Raw genomic sequence first — 16,087 nt, 5'->3', positions numbered from 1 at the left:
ATTGGAAGTCCGGTCACACGGCTCACTCGGTGGACGTAGGTTCGATCCCTGACCAGCAGTTTCGAAATGTCCGACTCGACTACATACCAGAATCGGTGGATTTGATTTTGGCGCCATTTTTGATCAAATCAGTTCCTGACTTAGTCCAAGACGGTCCAAGTGGTTAGAGCGCGAATTTACTGACCAGAAGGTCCGTGGTTCGAACCCGACCTCTGCCTCTCGACTTCCCCTGTCTAGACTTGGGCAACCTGGCAGCATCCCAGCCCTCTTGCAACCTTCGGGTGGCATGGTAGCTAGGCACCGAAAGGGTGCTACAGGTGAACGATTTTTTTTACTTAGTCCGGTTCAGCACCTCTGCTCCATTCCTGCAGACCAGCATTAATGTGATCTTGTTTAGTTGTCTACTTATCAGACTTGTTGATATCAAGGACTGTCGGATTGATTTCAGCGTTTGGTTCTCCACGACTTGCCTCGAATTCCTCTAAGGACGTTTTCATAGACTACAATGGATTCGAAAGACCCATTCTAATATCACGACCTTCGGTGTAGTAGACCCAGGAAGCCACGAAATTTTCCGATAACCTGAGATCGAGTGAACAAGAAGTGAACTTCACTTGGGACAAGAATCAATGGTAAAATCGGGTGGGAACTGCATGTTGAAGTAAACTACAGCTGCATGTATGCACCGTGTGTGTGTGGACAAAACGTGCAGACCAACCATGCATGCTTACGAAACTCAAGTGCCTATTGCGTCTGGATTACCGGTACGTGCACACCCGACCCGGATAAAGTGAACTATGAGTGAAATACAAGATCCCGCGGTGGGAACAGTGTTTATCCTTATAGGGGGCGAGATGGCTCAAGGGTTAGGGCGGCGAGTTTACCGACCGTGGTTCGAACCCGACATCTGCCACTCGACTTCCCCTGTATAGGCTTGGGCAACCTGGCAGTATCCCAGCCCTCGTGCTTCCGCCGGGCAGCTAGGCACCGAAAAGGTGTCACAGCTGAACGATTTATTCTTATAGCTTACTAGTTCAATCCAAATATAGTAGGTGAAATAATTACACGGTTACTCGTTCTTACACCACGTAGTACAGCCATTTCAGCGATAGAAAGCCGTTGTAAAACCAAGTTGTACTGTCCGTTCGGGTGAAAATTCATAAATTGTAACTTCCGAACGCGGGATCACAAAAGAAGGCCGAACGGGATGTGAAATAATCAGAGGACCACCGTAATTTATTGGTGTTCGTCTTCAGTGACTTAATGTTACTCTTTAAACTTTTAACACCCGGCAGAACTTCATTTGGTGAGTGCTGCTCAGTTTAGCCTAGATGGAGCCAGACAGATATGTCATGTAGGGCAAATGGGATTCGAACGCCCAAACTTGGTTTTGGTCACTCCGATGGACGCTCGCCGTCTGATGTAACACGTTTGATTACCCGTGCATTTCAAATGCCTCCAATTTACGTAGAATCGCCCGACTAACTTTCTACTCGAAAATTTAAGTCAATACCTTGGTGCATCAAACAGGCAAAGCATCACTCACATCGAGTAGAGACAAGTGGTCGGAATCACCACTAGCGCCTTTGAGCGCTTTTCTAGCGTAGGCAGAATTGTTCTCAGGTTTCTGCACAACGCAAATGCTCTGTCAAAATTACCACTAAGCGGTTTGGCTTATCAAAGTGTGGTGTGCTGTTCGTGTTTTGCGACTTGGGATCACGTGACCTTGTGCTCCATTCCAAATCACATTGTGGTAGTTGTAGAGAAGGCGAGCATGCCAAAGCAAACAACGGCAAAACACAGCACACCTACAATCGGTTTTCATGATCTCTGAGCCGCATGGTGTGCTTCAAAGTTACGGCGTAAGATTTCTGAGGTAGGCCCTGCGTATCGCCGACACAGATGCCAGTTTTCAGCAGACATGGTTGTTTCCGGTGGTTGTGGTAATGTGTGGATTGAACTTTACTTGGGAGTATAACAGTTACGAAAGATCTGTGGACAGACTAAGGTGGCCTCAGCAAATCCGCACCTAAACTGGCCTCTATTGAACATCTGGATGTTTTTCGGAAGTCCGTCAGGACTGTAATAATACCAAACTATTGTTAGACTTTGTTCATAGTCACGCCACTCTAGTTCGAACGGTCGAATGACGACCCTTGGCAACCTGTGGTTGTGACGATCGATTGACCCGCCAGTCAGGATTTCCCGATCAGGTAGCGTGTCACACGCTTGAAACCCACTGGGTAACTTTTGGTTGCATTTTTGGGTTTTGTGGGATAGGTATTTTGTTCATAGTGTTGAATTCCTTGCATTTTTCTTCAGAAAATACATGCAAAATAGGAATTTCTCTGATAATTATGCAACGCACCAGTAGTAAATGAATGTGCTCTGTTGTCGCGCAACGTTGAGAAAGGGATACAAGGGAAGCACATACAAAGTGCAAATAGATACGTGGTCTTTTGGGAAAATATGCAAGATGGTGGAAAATGGCACGAAAAAATCAAAATTTAAGCTTTCAGAAAATATCTTGATAATCATTCAATAATTGACTGGTTTTTCGGGATCTTGCCATTCCCAACACCTGACCAGGGGTGTACCCAAAGGGGAAGACGGATCCCAATAGAAAACGACCTAGAACGAAGTACCTCCACCTTGTAACGCAACTGAACATATAAAAGGGAAATGTTATCAGTGGAAGTAACCCGAGGTTCTTCGAGAATCTCATCCGACCTGAAGCCCACTTATAATGACAGACAAACTTCAGCTAGGCAGCCAGACTAGGAGCTGACAGCATGCTCGTCACTAGGACCGGTTACCTGCTGTGTCCGCCACTGCTTCTAACCACCTGCAAATGGAATCAAATAAGGACGTGCAAGGATGCCACAACACTCAGTTTGATTTCACGTTGCCTGGTTACAGTTAAAACTTCCTTCAGATGGCGTGGAAGCTAGGTACCGAATGGGTACCACAGTTGGATCGCTATTATCCACTCAACAGTTAATCGGGCTATAAACTGTGTATTTTAAGGACTCTCTTTCCAGATGCTACAGTTTCGATCGCCGCAAAGTCAGAGATTGTGGGACATACAACTAAGCCTTGGAGGCGATGGCTTGTTCAGTTAATTCGGAACTGGGCAGCTACGCGATGAAGGTGATAGGTTTGATGAACGTGCGTAATAGACTGTGCGACTGGGCCATTTCTGTCAATGTCACCAACCATTGGTGAGTTGAATCCTCGGGGTTCCCAGGGGGGGCGCAGTTGTCGACCCGACCAAGTTTTTACTGGTTAGTGTTTTCATACTTCGTTGCCGGGTCATACTTTGTCCACCTCTCCGTCGCTTCCACTCGGAACAGAGCTGGGCGAAGAGAATTCTGCGGGTCTCCTGGCAAGCGGAGTACATGTCATAAATAGCTTAACCTATGAAGCGTGAGCAATTCACTTATCTCGCGAGAGCTCCTTCTTCCAAGTACCCTCTGGCGTACCCCAGCACTACTAATGCGATGTTCCCACCAGGCCTGACCAATGCTTCGGAGACAATGATGGTCAAACATTCACAAACTCTGTATGTCCTCTGAGCCCAGAGGTCACATCACTGACCCCTAAAGCAGTATGGATCGCACAGCCGCAGTGCAAACTTTGCCCTTGACAGACATACTGGCTTCACATCGACGTCATCGGTGTCCTGGCTCTCCCGGTTCGAGAAGTAATCTCAAGGTAAAGGTATTGTTCATGCATCCTCAGCCAGGGCAAAGACCAGGTTCATTATGCCGAACTTATCTCTTTCGATAACCGATCAATCTACGCAAAATAATGCCAGACAGCACCTCAGATGTGGCGAATACCAGGCTGACGTCACGATGGTTTTCACATGACGTTCTTGCGCCGGTTTTGAAAACAGATGACGGTCGAGGAGCTCCATTCGACTGGTGTTCCAGGTCTTCTGCAGTATGTTTGTCAGACTGTTCACCAGGACCTCGCCACCTTCTTTGAAGAGCTCGGGGTGCAGGCCATCCGGGCCAGGTGCCTTGTCGCGTTTCAGGATTGATACCTCATGCTGGATTTTTGTTGCTGATGGCGGGTTGGTGTCACTGTTCCATTCGGGCCCGCTTGTTTCTTCCAGCGGCTGTGTTGAACGAGACCAGCCGAACCGTTTTCTGAAGTGCTCAGTCCGTCGCTGAAGACTGAGGACGCAAATTGCCGTTCTATCTTTTACACATATTGTTTCGCTGACACCTGCCTTCTTGTTAATCGAATCAGTTGGAGCAGAGTGCGGCTGTTGCCTGCAACAAAAACCTCCATCTCCTGGACCTTCGAAATTCACCAGGGTTCTCTGTCATTCTCCAAGCCCCTGATTACCCGGTGTCTGACGGATTTGCATGCGTCATCATAGTCGCTAGTTGATGGTATGGCCTTTTTGCTGATCTCGGCGATATCAAGCGTTCATTTAGTCGAGTCAGATGGGCTGGACAAACACTTCTGAAAGCTGAGAGCGTTGCTTCTTTAACTCGCCTCCATTCAACCTCCAAGCACTCTTCGTCATCCACATGACTTTGTGTTTCCAGTAGCTTTCTGGCCGGATCAGCTCGATGCTCTTCAGCGACTGAAACTTGTCGAAGTTGATGAACGGAGCTGCTTTTCTTTGTCGCACATAGTGCTGGCGAAGCGCTTAGCGGGCCCGCACGATGGCGTGATCAGAGGGGAGCAGGGTGTATGAGGGCTGGGATACTGTCAGGTTGCCCAAGCCTAGACAGGAGAAGTCGAGAGGCAGAGGTCGGGTTCGAACCACGGACCTTCCGGTCAGTAGATTCGTGCCCCAACCCCTGAGCCATCCCGCCCCGCGTGATCAGAGTCAAGTTGCGTATCTCAGAAGGAACGACATTCCTTAACTGAGGCTCTCGGTCGGTAACTGATAGCCACATGGTCCAATGGAGTCCGTGACTGTCTTGTGGTAGGTGGCCTCCTAGTAACTCGGTATGGGCGTCTGTGTGGAAAGTTCGTACTGGTTAAAGACAAACGATGATCTGCACACAGCTGGAGAAACAACCCCCAATTATCCTACGCTCAGCATCGACCCCAAACCTGCCGCCTAACTGTAATTCTTCCGGGCTTATCCAACTTTGGCATTCATATCACCCGCCAGGATTACTGTATCCGTCCATCTTGCTGACCGAACCAGTCGCGACAGATCCTGATTAGGCCCATCCTTCTCAGTCTCAGAACTGCAATCTGTTGGAGCATGTGCTGATACGATGAATAAACGCCACTTACCACATTGGCCTGCATTGATCTTAATTGCACCGGACAATCGCACAGCGCAAAGACATCTGTCTACTTGGTTCTAGTCCAGTAAGGCGCTTTCTGCCTTGGGTCTGAGTACACCTCTCACACCGCAAATGCCACGAGCCATTGCGTCAGGATCGCCGGATGTCCGAACAGTGAAATGCGGAACATCTGGGCTCGTCCCAAGCGGCTTAAGGAGCGCGACCGAAATGGGGTCTTGCATGCATGTTTCGGAGACACAGCATACATCGACAGAGAGGGGAAGCAAGGTTTCAGCAACAGATGATTGTTGCTTCATTTGACGTAGAGTACGGACATTAAAGGCTGCAACGCGCATCAGGTCTTTTGAGGTTACTGAGTGATTATTTTGGTTTATTTAGACGAAACGATGGCTAGGGGAGTGGCAGATGGATTGATTGCACTGCATTGTTCGATGGGTGAGGAGAGAGTTTGGGGAAAGGCCAGTGAAGGAAGGGCTGCAAGGGCAAATGATACTTCCAGGTTGCCCAAACCGAAGAAGGGGGTTCAGTTGAGGTAGCCCACCTAGGGACTGTGACTCAAAAGTCTGAACCCAGAGACAGCGGTTGCTAGGTTTTTTTCGGGGGACCCTTCCAAGATCCAATGACTCAAATAGTATGACGGACATGGTTGCAGGGGGCTGGCCTAGATAGAGGGCGCAGGGGGTAAGGAATTACCGTCTAACTCCTACTACAGTTGCGCATAGCAGGTGCCTTTTGAGCAGCGCCAGAATCTTTGGTTTTAAAAGTATTTCGACCATTTTGAGTAGTGCGTTGACGGTCACGGTCAACCGTTGGGAGATTGATGTGCGTGGCTTTTGCGACCGACCTCTTGTAACCTATCTTTCCTCGGGGATGGCAGCGTTGCTACTACCATAAATATGAACATGCTGGTCGCCTGGGGGAAACGCCCTACTACCTTCACACCCCTATCCCAAAGGACTTTACTTCCAAACCGCGGCGTAATACTACTTGCAGTACAGGGACTCACTGTTCTTCGTCGGGCTGCTCTCTGTTGGCCTTCCTGGCATGGGTGAACCTTTAAGAACTGACCTCCAGCTAGTATGGACCGCAGGACCATTGCAACAGAAAAGCCCGACCACCACAACAAGTGGGTCGGTTTATCACTTATTATTGTGTCTCTGATTTTTTGATATCCATTTTTCCGAAAAGGGGCTGCAGCAAAAGCAATCCGTACTTCTACACTAGTCTTCTCGGTGTGAGTAGTCCCCTCAAAACGGTACCATATTTGCTTAAGTAAGATGTTCATAAACTTGGCTATTTCAAAGGTTTTCCATCCTTCAGGCACCCGTTTTCGGCATGTCGTCTTTTTGTTGCTAGTATGAGGAGATTTGGGAATTCCCATCTGAGCTTTCGTCGTATAGGTGAAGTCAATCTGTGCCGGAAAGCAGTGAAATACTGTGCAGTTGTTTCATCCTTTTTGGGAATCACCAAACCGAACCTCCCGGAAGAATCCTAACTCACGCTTAGAAATTGTTTTTCTCATTTTCACGAGTTGACTGAATCACCGAATGTCCTTATGATTTTTTAGCGGACAATGTTTTAGAGTGTCCTCTTCAGACAACCCAGGGGATGCATGTGTACTGCCTCATTAAGCTAATTTAGCCCTTTGTTCTCGGTCAACTAATGATGGGCAAGGAGTGATGTGTTCGCACTTCGACCAGGTGTTTGTTCCAACTCTCTTCCCTTTATTGGAATTCCTCAGACAGGCGTAAAACGAATCGGTCCTTTTCGCCACCTCATATGTTCCTACAGCTTCGTTTCGTATTCCTTGAAGTAGCATTCAATCGATTTTCACAGTAATTAATAAAGTGTTTTTGTTTCCCAACTTGTTTAGATAAATTATTTGTTGTTATGGTGCAACTTGATGTCTTTTCGACTCCGATCCTCGTAAATCAACGGTTTCTTTCATCTCTGTTTGAACCGGACACGTCATCACGTACACGCTCCACCCAGTAAGGCATCACCTGTCGGTGAGGCGGTCTTTCGACTGCGTTACCTATACCACCGATTTTTAGGATGCTAATCTCTGTTCACTCCTGTCGTGGATCGATGCGGTCCTGCTTACCTTCGACTCCTTTCCCATCCCGCGCGTAATGCTCTGTCGCTGATTAATTCCATATTTACCCTAATCCAACCAATGATGCGTGTGTGTGTGTGTGCACGTGACATCTGCAAACTGGCTTCCATAGAAATGTATACTATCAATCGCGCGCAATTCCCGTTGTTCATCTGAAACCGATGATTTATTCATCTTTTGGGACGGTTCACTTTCGTGCATCTGCATCTGTGGAATTCAGAAAAAGTAAAAAAAAATGGGCAAATTCTTGTAGCCGTTTGAACAGCTATTCCCATGAATCGTATCGACCGACCAACTAAAAAATAGTGTTACTTTCCCATTGCTATAACTTTCTTTAAACGTTTACCAGCTTTCACATCAATCTGTTGTCTTTTCCAACCCTCCTCACGTTCAGATCTGACCCGCTTTACCACGAAGCATTTGCAAACCTACGTGGATTCATTACTAGCGGCTGTGCTCCGTCTTTCCGACCGACTGGTTGAGCTGTTGGCTATGCGAGACGAACTCCTGATGCTTCGGGAGGCCAGTGACGATTTTATCATTCTTCTAGATTTGATCCATCAACGACGAGCGCGAGCGTCCAGAGCTGCCTTAGTTGCCACTGCCAGGGGTAGGATGCGCCCAAAGGTTAGTCGGCTAGTTAGGTTGATTCAGGCAAACGCTGTCATGGCATTCTGCTTTTTTTACTCAACCAGGTAAGCTAATATGAGGGTGATTTTGTCATTTTAGTTTACGGAGGCCAGCCCTCCCTTAAAACCGGTCGTGGGCTGTCGACGGATTCTCAGCAACCTTATGAGTGGTACATTACAAAGATATACATGTATCGCGATATCTCGAATATCGTACCGATTGAAACATGAGGCGGCCTGGTGCAGCACATTCAGTTGCCTGAGAGCATCACAAACGAGAGATTCAGAGTCTCTCGAAAAACCAAAACTAGTTTGCGAATGAGTGTATGCTCATGAACACCACATCATCTGGACGGATGTCACGTGCAGGACACGGGCGAAACGAAGGCATGCCCTAATTGGTCAGAATGCCAGCCAATCCGGGTCAAACACCTTCGACTCGACGCTTCTCGCTCCCTCACGGAGACTCTGGCACGACCTTGTGGAACACTCTGTGACTACCCTATAAATACAGTTGTAATAATTTTCCTTTGTCTCCATAAAGGGCTACTTGGAGCTACCGTGCCTTTTGAAATACCATAGTTGGCGGAGCAGGAAGCCAAGGGACCGATACAGAGTTGCACGATCGTCCACCAAGTTAGTGAGGCCATTTAGTGAAGCCAATCTTGGCCGAAAAGCTGAACGGCACTGTACAGCTGTTCCTTCTTACTGGGAATCATCAGTAGTGTGTACCTTACGAACTCTAGGGACTTTGGAATCACCCGCCTAGTAGTATAGATACCTAACTGCTCGGCCACGAGCTGCTCATGTGCGGTGTTATTTACTCACACTGGGATAAGTTATACCGCGACTCATTTTCCAATTATGGGAGCCACATCACGTGGTCAGGTGTCGATTGGCTACTCGAGAGACGACTTCCAAGGTGAAAGTCTCACTCTTCGTACGAAATTATTCTTCACTTGGGTTGCTTATGTACTGATGGTAGTCAAATGCCAGGTTGGGTAAGATTGACGACCAGGGGTCGAACCTCGCACGTGCGCCATCACAATGGCTACTGACCCCTGTCCTCCGGATCTGCATGCATATGTCGGAAGTGAAGTAGCAGAAGGGCAATGTACAAACCACTAATCTCCAAAAATCACCAGTATCAGTGAAGCGAGTAGTAGGCGATCAATAGCTTTGCTACTGACCCACTTTTAGCCACATTAGAATCAAACAGCAGCTTCTTGGTGACGTTTTATTTTATGCAAATTCGCTCCCGCTTTATTGCGTGTGACCATCAGGTAAGTTGTGCACATGCTGCGATTCGTCTTATCAATGGACATACACTGGCGTGTGGGTTTCCAAAACGAGCTAACTAAATTAAACGAATGAGATTATGGGTTGATCTGTCTTGCTCCGGATTGGCCCACTATCTTTCTTCAACGTTATCGTGTTGCCTGACAATCGATTGCGACTTCGCTCACGCTTGCGCTCACCCGTTTTTGTAGCCTCCGGACTATAGGATTGTTCAATGGTTTCTTAACCATTTTCCTGTCATTCTTGCTTTCCTCAGCGTGCGAACAGTACGACAATACGTGGGGCGCTAGAATCCTACTAGAGTATATGGGGCCACCATGACGTCTAGCACGTGGAGTTATGCGGCCGCAGCATTATTTTACGGTCCTGGTAAACTCTTTGCTTTAATATGCAGTCAGGGATCTTCTGAGGCCTCTGAGACGAAACTTATTCTTACAAGTCCACCGTTTACCCGGGGCAACCACACTTTACGTCGATTACAGGAAACTGGCTGCGGACCAAATCGAGGTGCAGTATGATTGGTTGGAATATCTTTCAATCAGAATTAAGCGATTCATAACGGCGGTGGGTGGAAGATCCGAACTTTCAGTCAGCGTAGGTTTGACGACCCCAAAAATTAAACGGAAGAATCAGGTTCGAAATTCTAAGGTACTATTTACACAAAACTGAGGAAAATTATACACCAAACTCCATTGTCAATGTTCGTGGTTTCAACAAGTGCCTTAGTCTGTCACTAACCGGTACAACGTAATGTCAAGGTCAGCACACCAAACGATGGCGAGCAGAATGTTGGGTCGGTTGTGTCGATTACGTGATCTCGATTGGGGTTGCGATCACACGGAAATCAAGACCGAACCAGTCAGAACAGTTCCAGCAGATGGGGCATGAACACAATTGGTAAGTAGATCAAAGACGCACATGCTAGTGTACCAGTGTCGGGTGAGGCGGTAAGGTGAATAATGGGCCTGTGGAAAGGATGAGTACACAGGCAGTACACGAGTAAGCAAATGAATGAGGGAATTATCGTGATGCCAAGTTAGTTTCAATAGGAATGATCTTGCAAATTAACTTGATGTTGATGAGGAACAATTGAAATTTACTTGAATAGACGTTATTGAAAACTCTCCGACAGTCCACGACCGGTTTTGCCCTTCTCGGAGCTCATCAAGTTGACGCAGTCGCCGAGTGCCTCTCAACCTCATGTTCTGCTTGAAGCAAAATTGCACGAAATTAGCGAACTACACTGATTTGCAAGCAAATTTTGGTTTTGCTTGAAAGTATCATAAACGAGAGATTCAGCTAAGTTCCAGGTGAATCTCCCGCAAAACCGAATTTGTTTGCAAATAAGTGTATTTCACTGAAATTCGTCTGCATAAGGTCGTCTAATGTTTCATTTGGAAGCATGTTCGGGAAGTGTCTCACTACCCCTCACAAAGTCAGAACCTGTAGAATCTTAAGATCTTGGCCTACCCGATGAGTCTAGACTGTCGAGAGTTTCCATCGACCCTGTTGAAAAAAATGAGTGCAATTGTACTGGTTGTTGATTAGATGACTGTTAATTTGTTCGCCGAGACTACAAACTGACTTGCAAGCGTTTCGTCACCACTGCGCACTGATGATATCTCGTTGTATGGTGACGAAACGTTTGCAAGTCAGTTGGCGAGCCCGGCGAACACATCAACAGCCAATAAACTCACCAGAAACAACCAATATTTCGAATGCAATTTTACCAATCTCTCTATCGACCTACCACACATTCTGATGCACGATAGGCCATGGTCCAACAAGTCAAGGTTACATGGGTGCATGAGCACAACTGTTTTGGCAACTGTTCGCTTGATTTTTCTCAGCTGACCTTCATGCATCTGGTATACGGTTTAGTCGGCCTTCACTGACGTACTCATAGAGCCCTTGTGTTCTGCACAAATCTTCACCCCATGACAACCACTCCTTTCGTTCTCCACATCAACGGGTCTTTCAGGAGTTTCGTTCATTGATTATTGATAATAATCGTTCAGCTTTAACACCCCTTTGGTGCCTGGCTGCCATGCCACCTGAAGGCTGGGATACTGTCAGGTTGTCCAAGCCTAGACAAGGCAGTCGAGATGCGAAGGTTGAGTTCGTAACATAGATCTTCAGGTCAATAACAGGCCTTAACCACAGCTCCCTCGATAATAATGATATGTCTTACCCTCGTCTCCATTGATCTGTTCAACTTTATATGTCTGCCCCTTTTTTAGGGCTTCGATCGATTGAAACTGCCGTGGATTACGAGGTCCCTGTTTGGTACCCCTGCAAACAGTTTGTCTTCCCTCTCCGAGCATTCTACCACCACTGCTCGGCACACAGCTACCAGAATCCGGAAACCGGGTACGATTTTCACAAAAGACTCTGACTCGGTTGCGTTAAATGCCTCTTCCTGTTCCGTTGCTTACTACAAGTCACTGAATTTACACTCCAAGCAACGGCGTCCAAAGACACAGCCGATTGTAGTGCATCGCGAGAACGCGGTCACACCGAAGCTGAATGGAGTGTATCATTCGCCGTCACACCAGCAAAATGCGTCGACAGGTGTGGACAATTCTACCCACCATTTGTCCGCGGCCTCATCTGATCGAGCCCATGAAAGGTTGTTGGCATTGCGGAAGCTTTGTCACTCGCTGGCTTGGCCTAATGGACAACCTCAGCTGAGCAAGGTAGGTGAACTTCCGACTTTTTTTTCAATAATCTGGTAGGTTTATGAGAAAAGGTAATAATAGCAAGCGTTCAGCTATATCACTCCTCTGGTGCCTAGCTGCCATGCCACCTGAAGGAAGCACGAGGGTTGATCTATTGCCAGCTTGCTCAAGCACAGGGGCAGCAGTCGGGTTGGGTTTGAAGCTAGCCCCTCCCGGTTAGGAAGTTCACGCCTTAACCACTGAGTTTTCTCGAGCTCGTCCCAGTTTGTGAGAAACCTGGTTCAGCTTCGCCGAATCCGCTGAGCTCCTGGAATGCCAGAAATTATCTATGAAGTAGTTAGGCCGCCAAAAACCACTTTACGTTAATCCCTCCCCGATGTAAATCATCACCGAGAGTCCCCCTCTCCTTCATCTTCCGGATTAGATAGCCCGAGGTGATTAGAGTTCACATCGGTTGGATGGGGTCGCCGTGAATGACACAGAGACACGGCCCACTTGGCCGAATTACGGACCATCTGATTGATATGTCTGTAGAATTCTCATTCGGTTGGTTCATCTCATCCTTGACGCGCTAACATCCTCGATCTAGTTTCCGTCGAGTCCCTTTTTGTGTTCTGAACGCGGTTATCTGCTTCCGAACAAATTGCCCAATGGTAGTCTTCCTCGACCAATTTGACCCATACTCGCCTCTTCCAAATCCATTTTATTGCAGTCCAACTTGTATGTGAGTGATGCGCAAGGTCCGCTGTGCTTTGCAACCGTTTTTTACTGCTGATAGCATGTAACTAAAAATAACCCAACAGAGAGTGAACGAAGAAACCGGTCGATATTGAAACGATCATACCTATCGGGTCGATACGCCAGAGTTCGTTGAAGGCTTGAGTGATGTAAACTATAAAAAACGCCTTCCTTCGTTGATTAAAGTTTCTGGGAAATTCATACTCATCCGGCTGATATGGGAGTGAACGTCCTATAGTCTGATCGCTGAAAGGCTAACAAAATATGTGTCGTCGAAAGATTTTTTCGCTCGTGTTCGCACCGGAACTTTATCTACGAAGGCTCAGGTGGAGACCTGGGTGCTGTCAAAAATTTTTATTGATTTTCTTCATGAGAAAGCCAGCCCACATACGCCATAACTGCATAGTACAGCAAGAAAATAGCTCCGAAGTCAGCTATTCCCCCATGAGGATATCACATGGAGTTCACGTTCAACCAAATGGGTTATGAATAGACCGTTCGTCGGGGTACCGCCCTGTAGACAGAACTACCCTGTTTGGCCAGATTCTACCTGCAATCTGGGACTCGGTATTCCTCCATAGGCTTTGAATCCAAACTGTTGTTGGATCTGGATATCCCCCACAAATTAGATAATTTGTCCTCACAGGGATATCACCCAATAAAGAAACGAATTCGGGACCATTATTGGTCTTTAGGCTCCGCATGTATGTATGGGCCGTAAACCGCTTACTATTGTCATTTATTTTTGAAGAGCATGGTCACAAACATAAAAAGTGAATACAAGCGAAAGGGTAACAGGAGAATGAGATAAAAGAGAGAAACGCCTCGTTCGGATTCATGCCACCAATAGTTCCAGTCAGATGAGGTGAATCCCAACGTATGTAAAAATTCCAGTATGGAAAGACGCGTCCAAAAACCAACAACCGAAGAAAGGACAAACAATGTTCAATGCTCTTCAAGGCGCGGTAAGCGCTAGCACAACCAAGACTCGCATATGAGGCACAAACTGTTCGTCATACTGGGTCTGGTGTGAGATTAAATGGCCATGTGCCACGCATAAAAGTGTCATAAATACGCAGAGAGCTCACAATGGCAAGCAAGCACAAGTCACTGACTGTGACTGACATTCTTTCTGAATCAGCGGTAGCGAATTAAATAGTGTGGATGAAAACGCATCGAGGTCGGCGACTTGCCCCAGACCAGCATAGGCAGGCACCGCAAGCCCAATGAGAATGTCCATTCATTTGTTTCTCGAGTGGTGTGCAGCTCTATCACCCTTTCGGAGTAGAGCTGCTATGCCACCCAAAGGAAGCACAAGAGTTAGGATACTGCCAGGTTGCCCAAGTCGAGACAGCAGCATTGGAGATGCAGAGGTCGGGCTCGAACCACGGTCCTTCTGGTCAGTGAGGTTGCGCCTTAACCATTGAGCTGTCTCGAGCCGTGAATTACGGGTCCACAATTTTATAAAAATCATGAGATTTGGAAAGTAGCTTGCATGCTGAGCAATTTATTCCCTGTGGGTACTACTCAGGTTCTCGCTGTGAGCGTACTGTGGATTACTAACAAATCGGAATGATTCCGCGACGAAACTTACAAGTGGAAATGCCTGTAAACTTCTGAAACTGATGGGCAGGAATACGAGGATTGGCGATCAAGTCCTGTGGGATTTAGTGTTTAGCAGAACTAACCAGTTTCCACTGACTTTTGTCCGCCAATAAGACTCTCTTTTTGAAAATCCCTCTCTATATTCAACCACTCCCTTGTGCGCGTTACCGTCTCGTACTATTGTATGCTTGTACTAGATGGGATATGATTCGTTTGCCCCTCCGAACCAAGATCGCCTCCCCAGTGTGATAGAATCATCTTTTTTGCGTCGTGATCATAAGGGATTATCTACTAGTTGAATTAGTTAAGGCTTTTTCTAGTTTGGCACGGTACTGGGAGTCCCACAACAGCAATATTCCCTACCAATTGTAGGTTGTAGTAACGGTATTTTCCTCAGCTTAGTTCTCGGTCTGAGCCTCCCAAGCTAGCGTTCACGTCAAAACAACCACCAAAGGTGCACAAGTTCTATTAACGCCCAAAACGAAATCAAGAACAGTTGTACAGCGCTTCGTATATATAGCGTAAGCGGTTATAACTTTCTGGAATTTCTGACGCGTTCTGGATGCGCCATTGGCAACCGGCATTTGGCCAATACTGGGTCATGATTGGCTGTTGGGTCCAGATTGTTGACCAATCAGATCTCGTCTTGATGCCGGACCGGCAAGCGTCCCGAATTCTGGGCCAACCTCGAGCGGGCCAGGCTTCTCGGCCGTAGCAGCGCCTAAAGACGTGCGGTATAGTGGGATCCGCGTGGATTCCTGCCTAACATAGGCGCAGGCTGCCATTACAATGTTAAGACACTTTCATATGATTGATCGACTGTCTTGTTTAACCCAAAGTGTTGAGCACAGTAGAAGGCAGAATCTGTCCATTTTTTAATGCGAGAGATCGAACGGTTGCGCCCGGAAAACACAAGTCTTTGGTGGTACGCCTAGCCGCACACCGTTGCATGCGTTTTTGGGTCATAACTAACTAATTAACTGTCCTGTCTCATGCATACTCTGCCACTAGATCATTTTGCCAACGATTTTAGCACCCAGTTCGGTGAAAATGGTCTTCTGACGCAGATGATGCCACAGAATGTACATCACCTTATCGAGGTAGATCGTGGCAGGTTAACTGCTTATGTGTTAAGTCAGGTTATCTGATCTTTTGAGCGAGCACATCCATCGATCCACACTTTGAGTATGATCCGCCTCTTTTCATCCAGCCCTGGCACGCTCACTTTCTCTGTCCCTGTTTTAGTCCCTTACGCTCCGTCTCCCCTATGAACCGCTCCCAGTCGAAGGCGTTACTCTACCAATGTTGCGTCGACTGAATCACAGTGAGTGCCCCAGTCACCTGTTCAGACTTTTCTCTCTCTCTCATTTGGTACACCTCATGCACATTGGTTAGTCTCCTCGCCAACCTCATTTAGTGTTATAAGGTTATGCCTGTGCTCGGCTGCCGGTCTGAGCCTCCCGATCTAGCGTTTTTGTGGAAAGAACCACACCACAAATACATTGCATCATATTTATATAGTGTTAAGGCAACAACATTATGGAAGTTCTCACGCTTTCTGGACGCACCACTGGCGGACCTGATTATCATGATCATCGGTTTGGCCCACACTTTCGGCCAGTCAGGGCTCGATTTATCGCTGAGCCGGCAAATGGCCCGACTTCTTGGCCGTGGCAGCGCCCAACTGCAAGCGGTAGAGTGGTTTTGGTGTGGGATCTGTCTGACATTTGGTTTCTTTGT

The 16,087-nt window shown here is 47.3% G+C and overlaps 1 protein-coding gene across 1 annotated transcript in view; it reads left to right on the top strand.

Moving 5' to 3' along the window:
• T265_11342 (hypothetical protein) overlaps positions 1–16,087 on the top strand; it is a gene marked incomplete at both ends in the record, with an annotated part of 58,752 nt that overhangs the window by 14,621 nt on the left and 28,044 nt on the right. The window contains 3 exons of the mRNA XM_009177973.1: positions 7,793–8,025; positions 11,567–12,022; positions 15,593–15,671. Of these exons, the coding sequence (XP_009176237.1) occupies positions 7,793–8,025; positions 11,567–12,022; positions 15,593–15,671 (768 nt within the window). The remainder of the gene's footprint in view (positions 1–7,792; positions 8,026–11,566; positions 12,023–15,592; positions 15,672–16,087) is intronic.

The sequence above is a fragment of the Opisthorchis viverrini genome (assembly GCF_000715545.1).
Source record: "Opisthorchis viverrini unplaced genomic scaffold opera_v5_476, whole genome shotgun sequence".
In the NCBI taxonomy this organism is placed as follows: domain Eukaryota; kingdom Metazoa; phylum Platyhelminthes; class Trematoda; order Opisthorchiida; family Opisthorchiidae; genus Opisthorchis; species Opisthorchis viverrini.
Note: the sequence above shows the minus strand (reverse complement) of the source record. Positions and strands in the feature narration are given on the sequence as shown.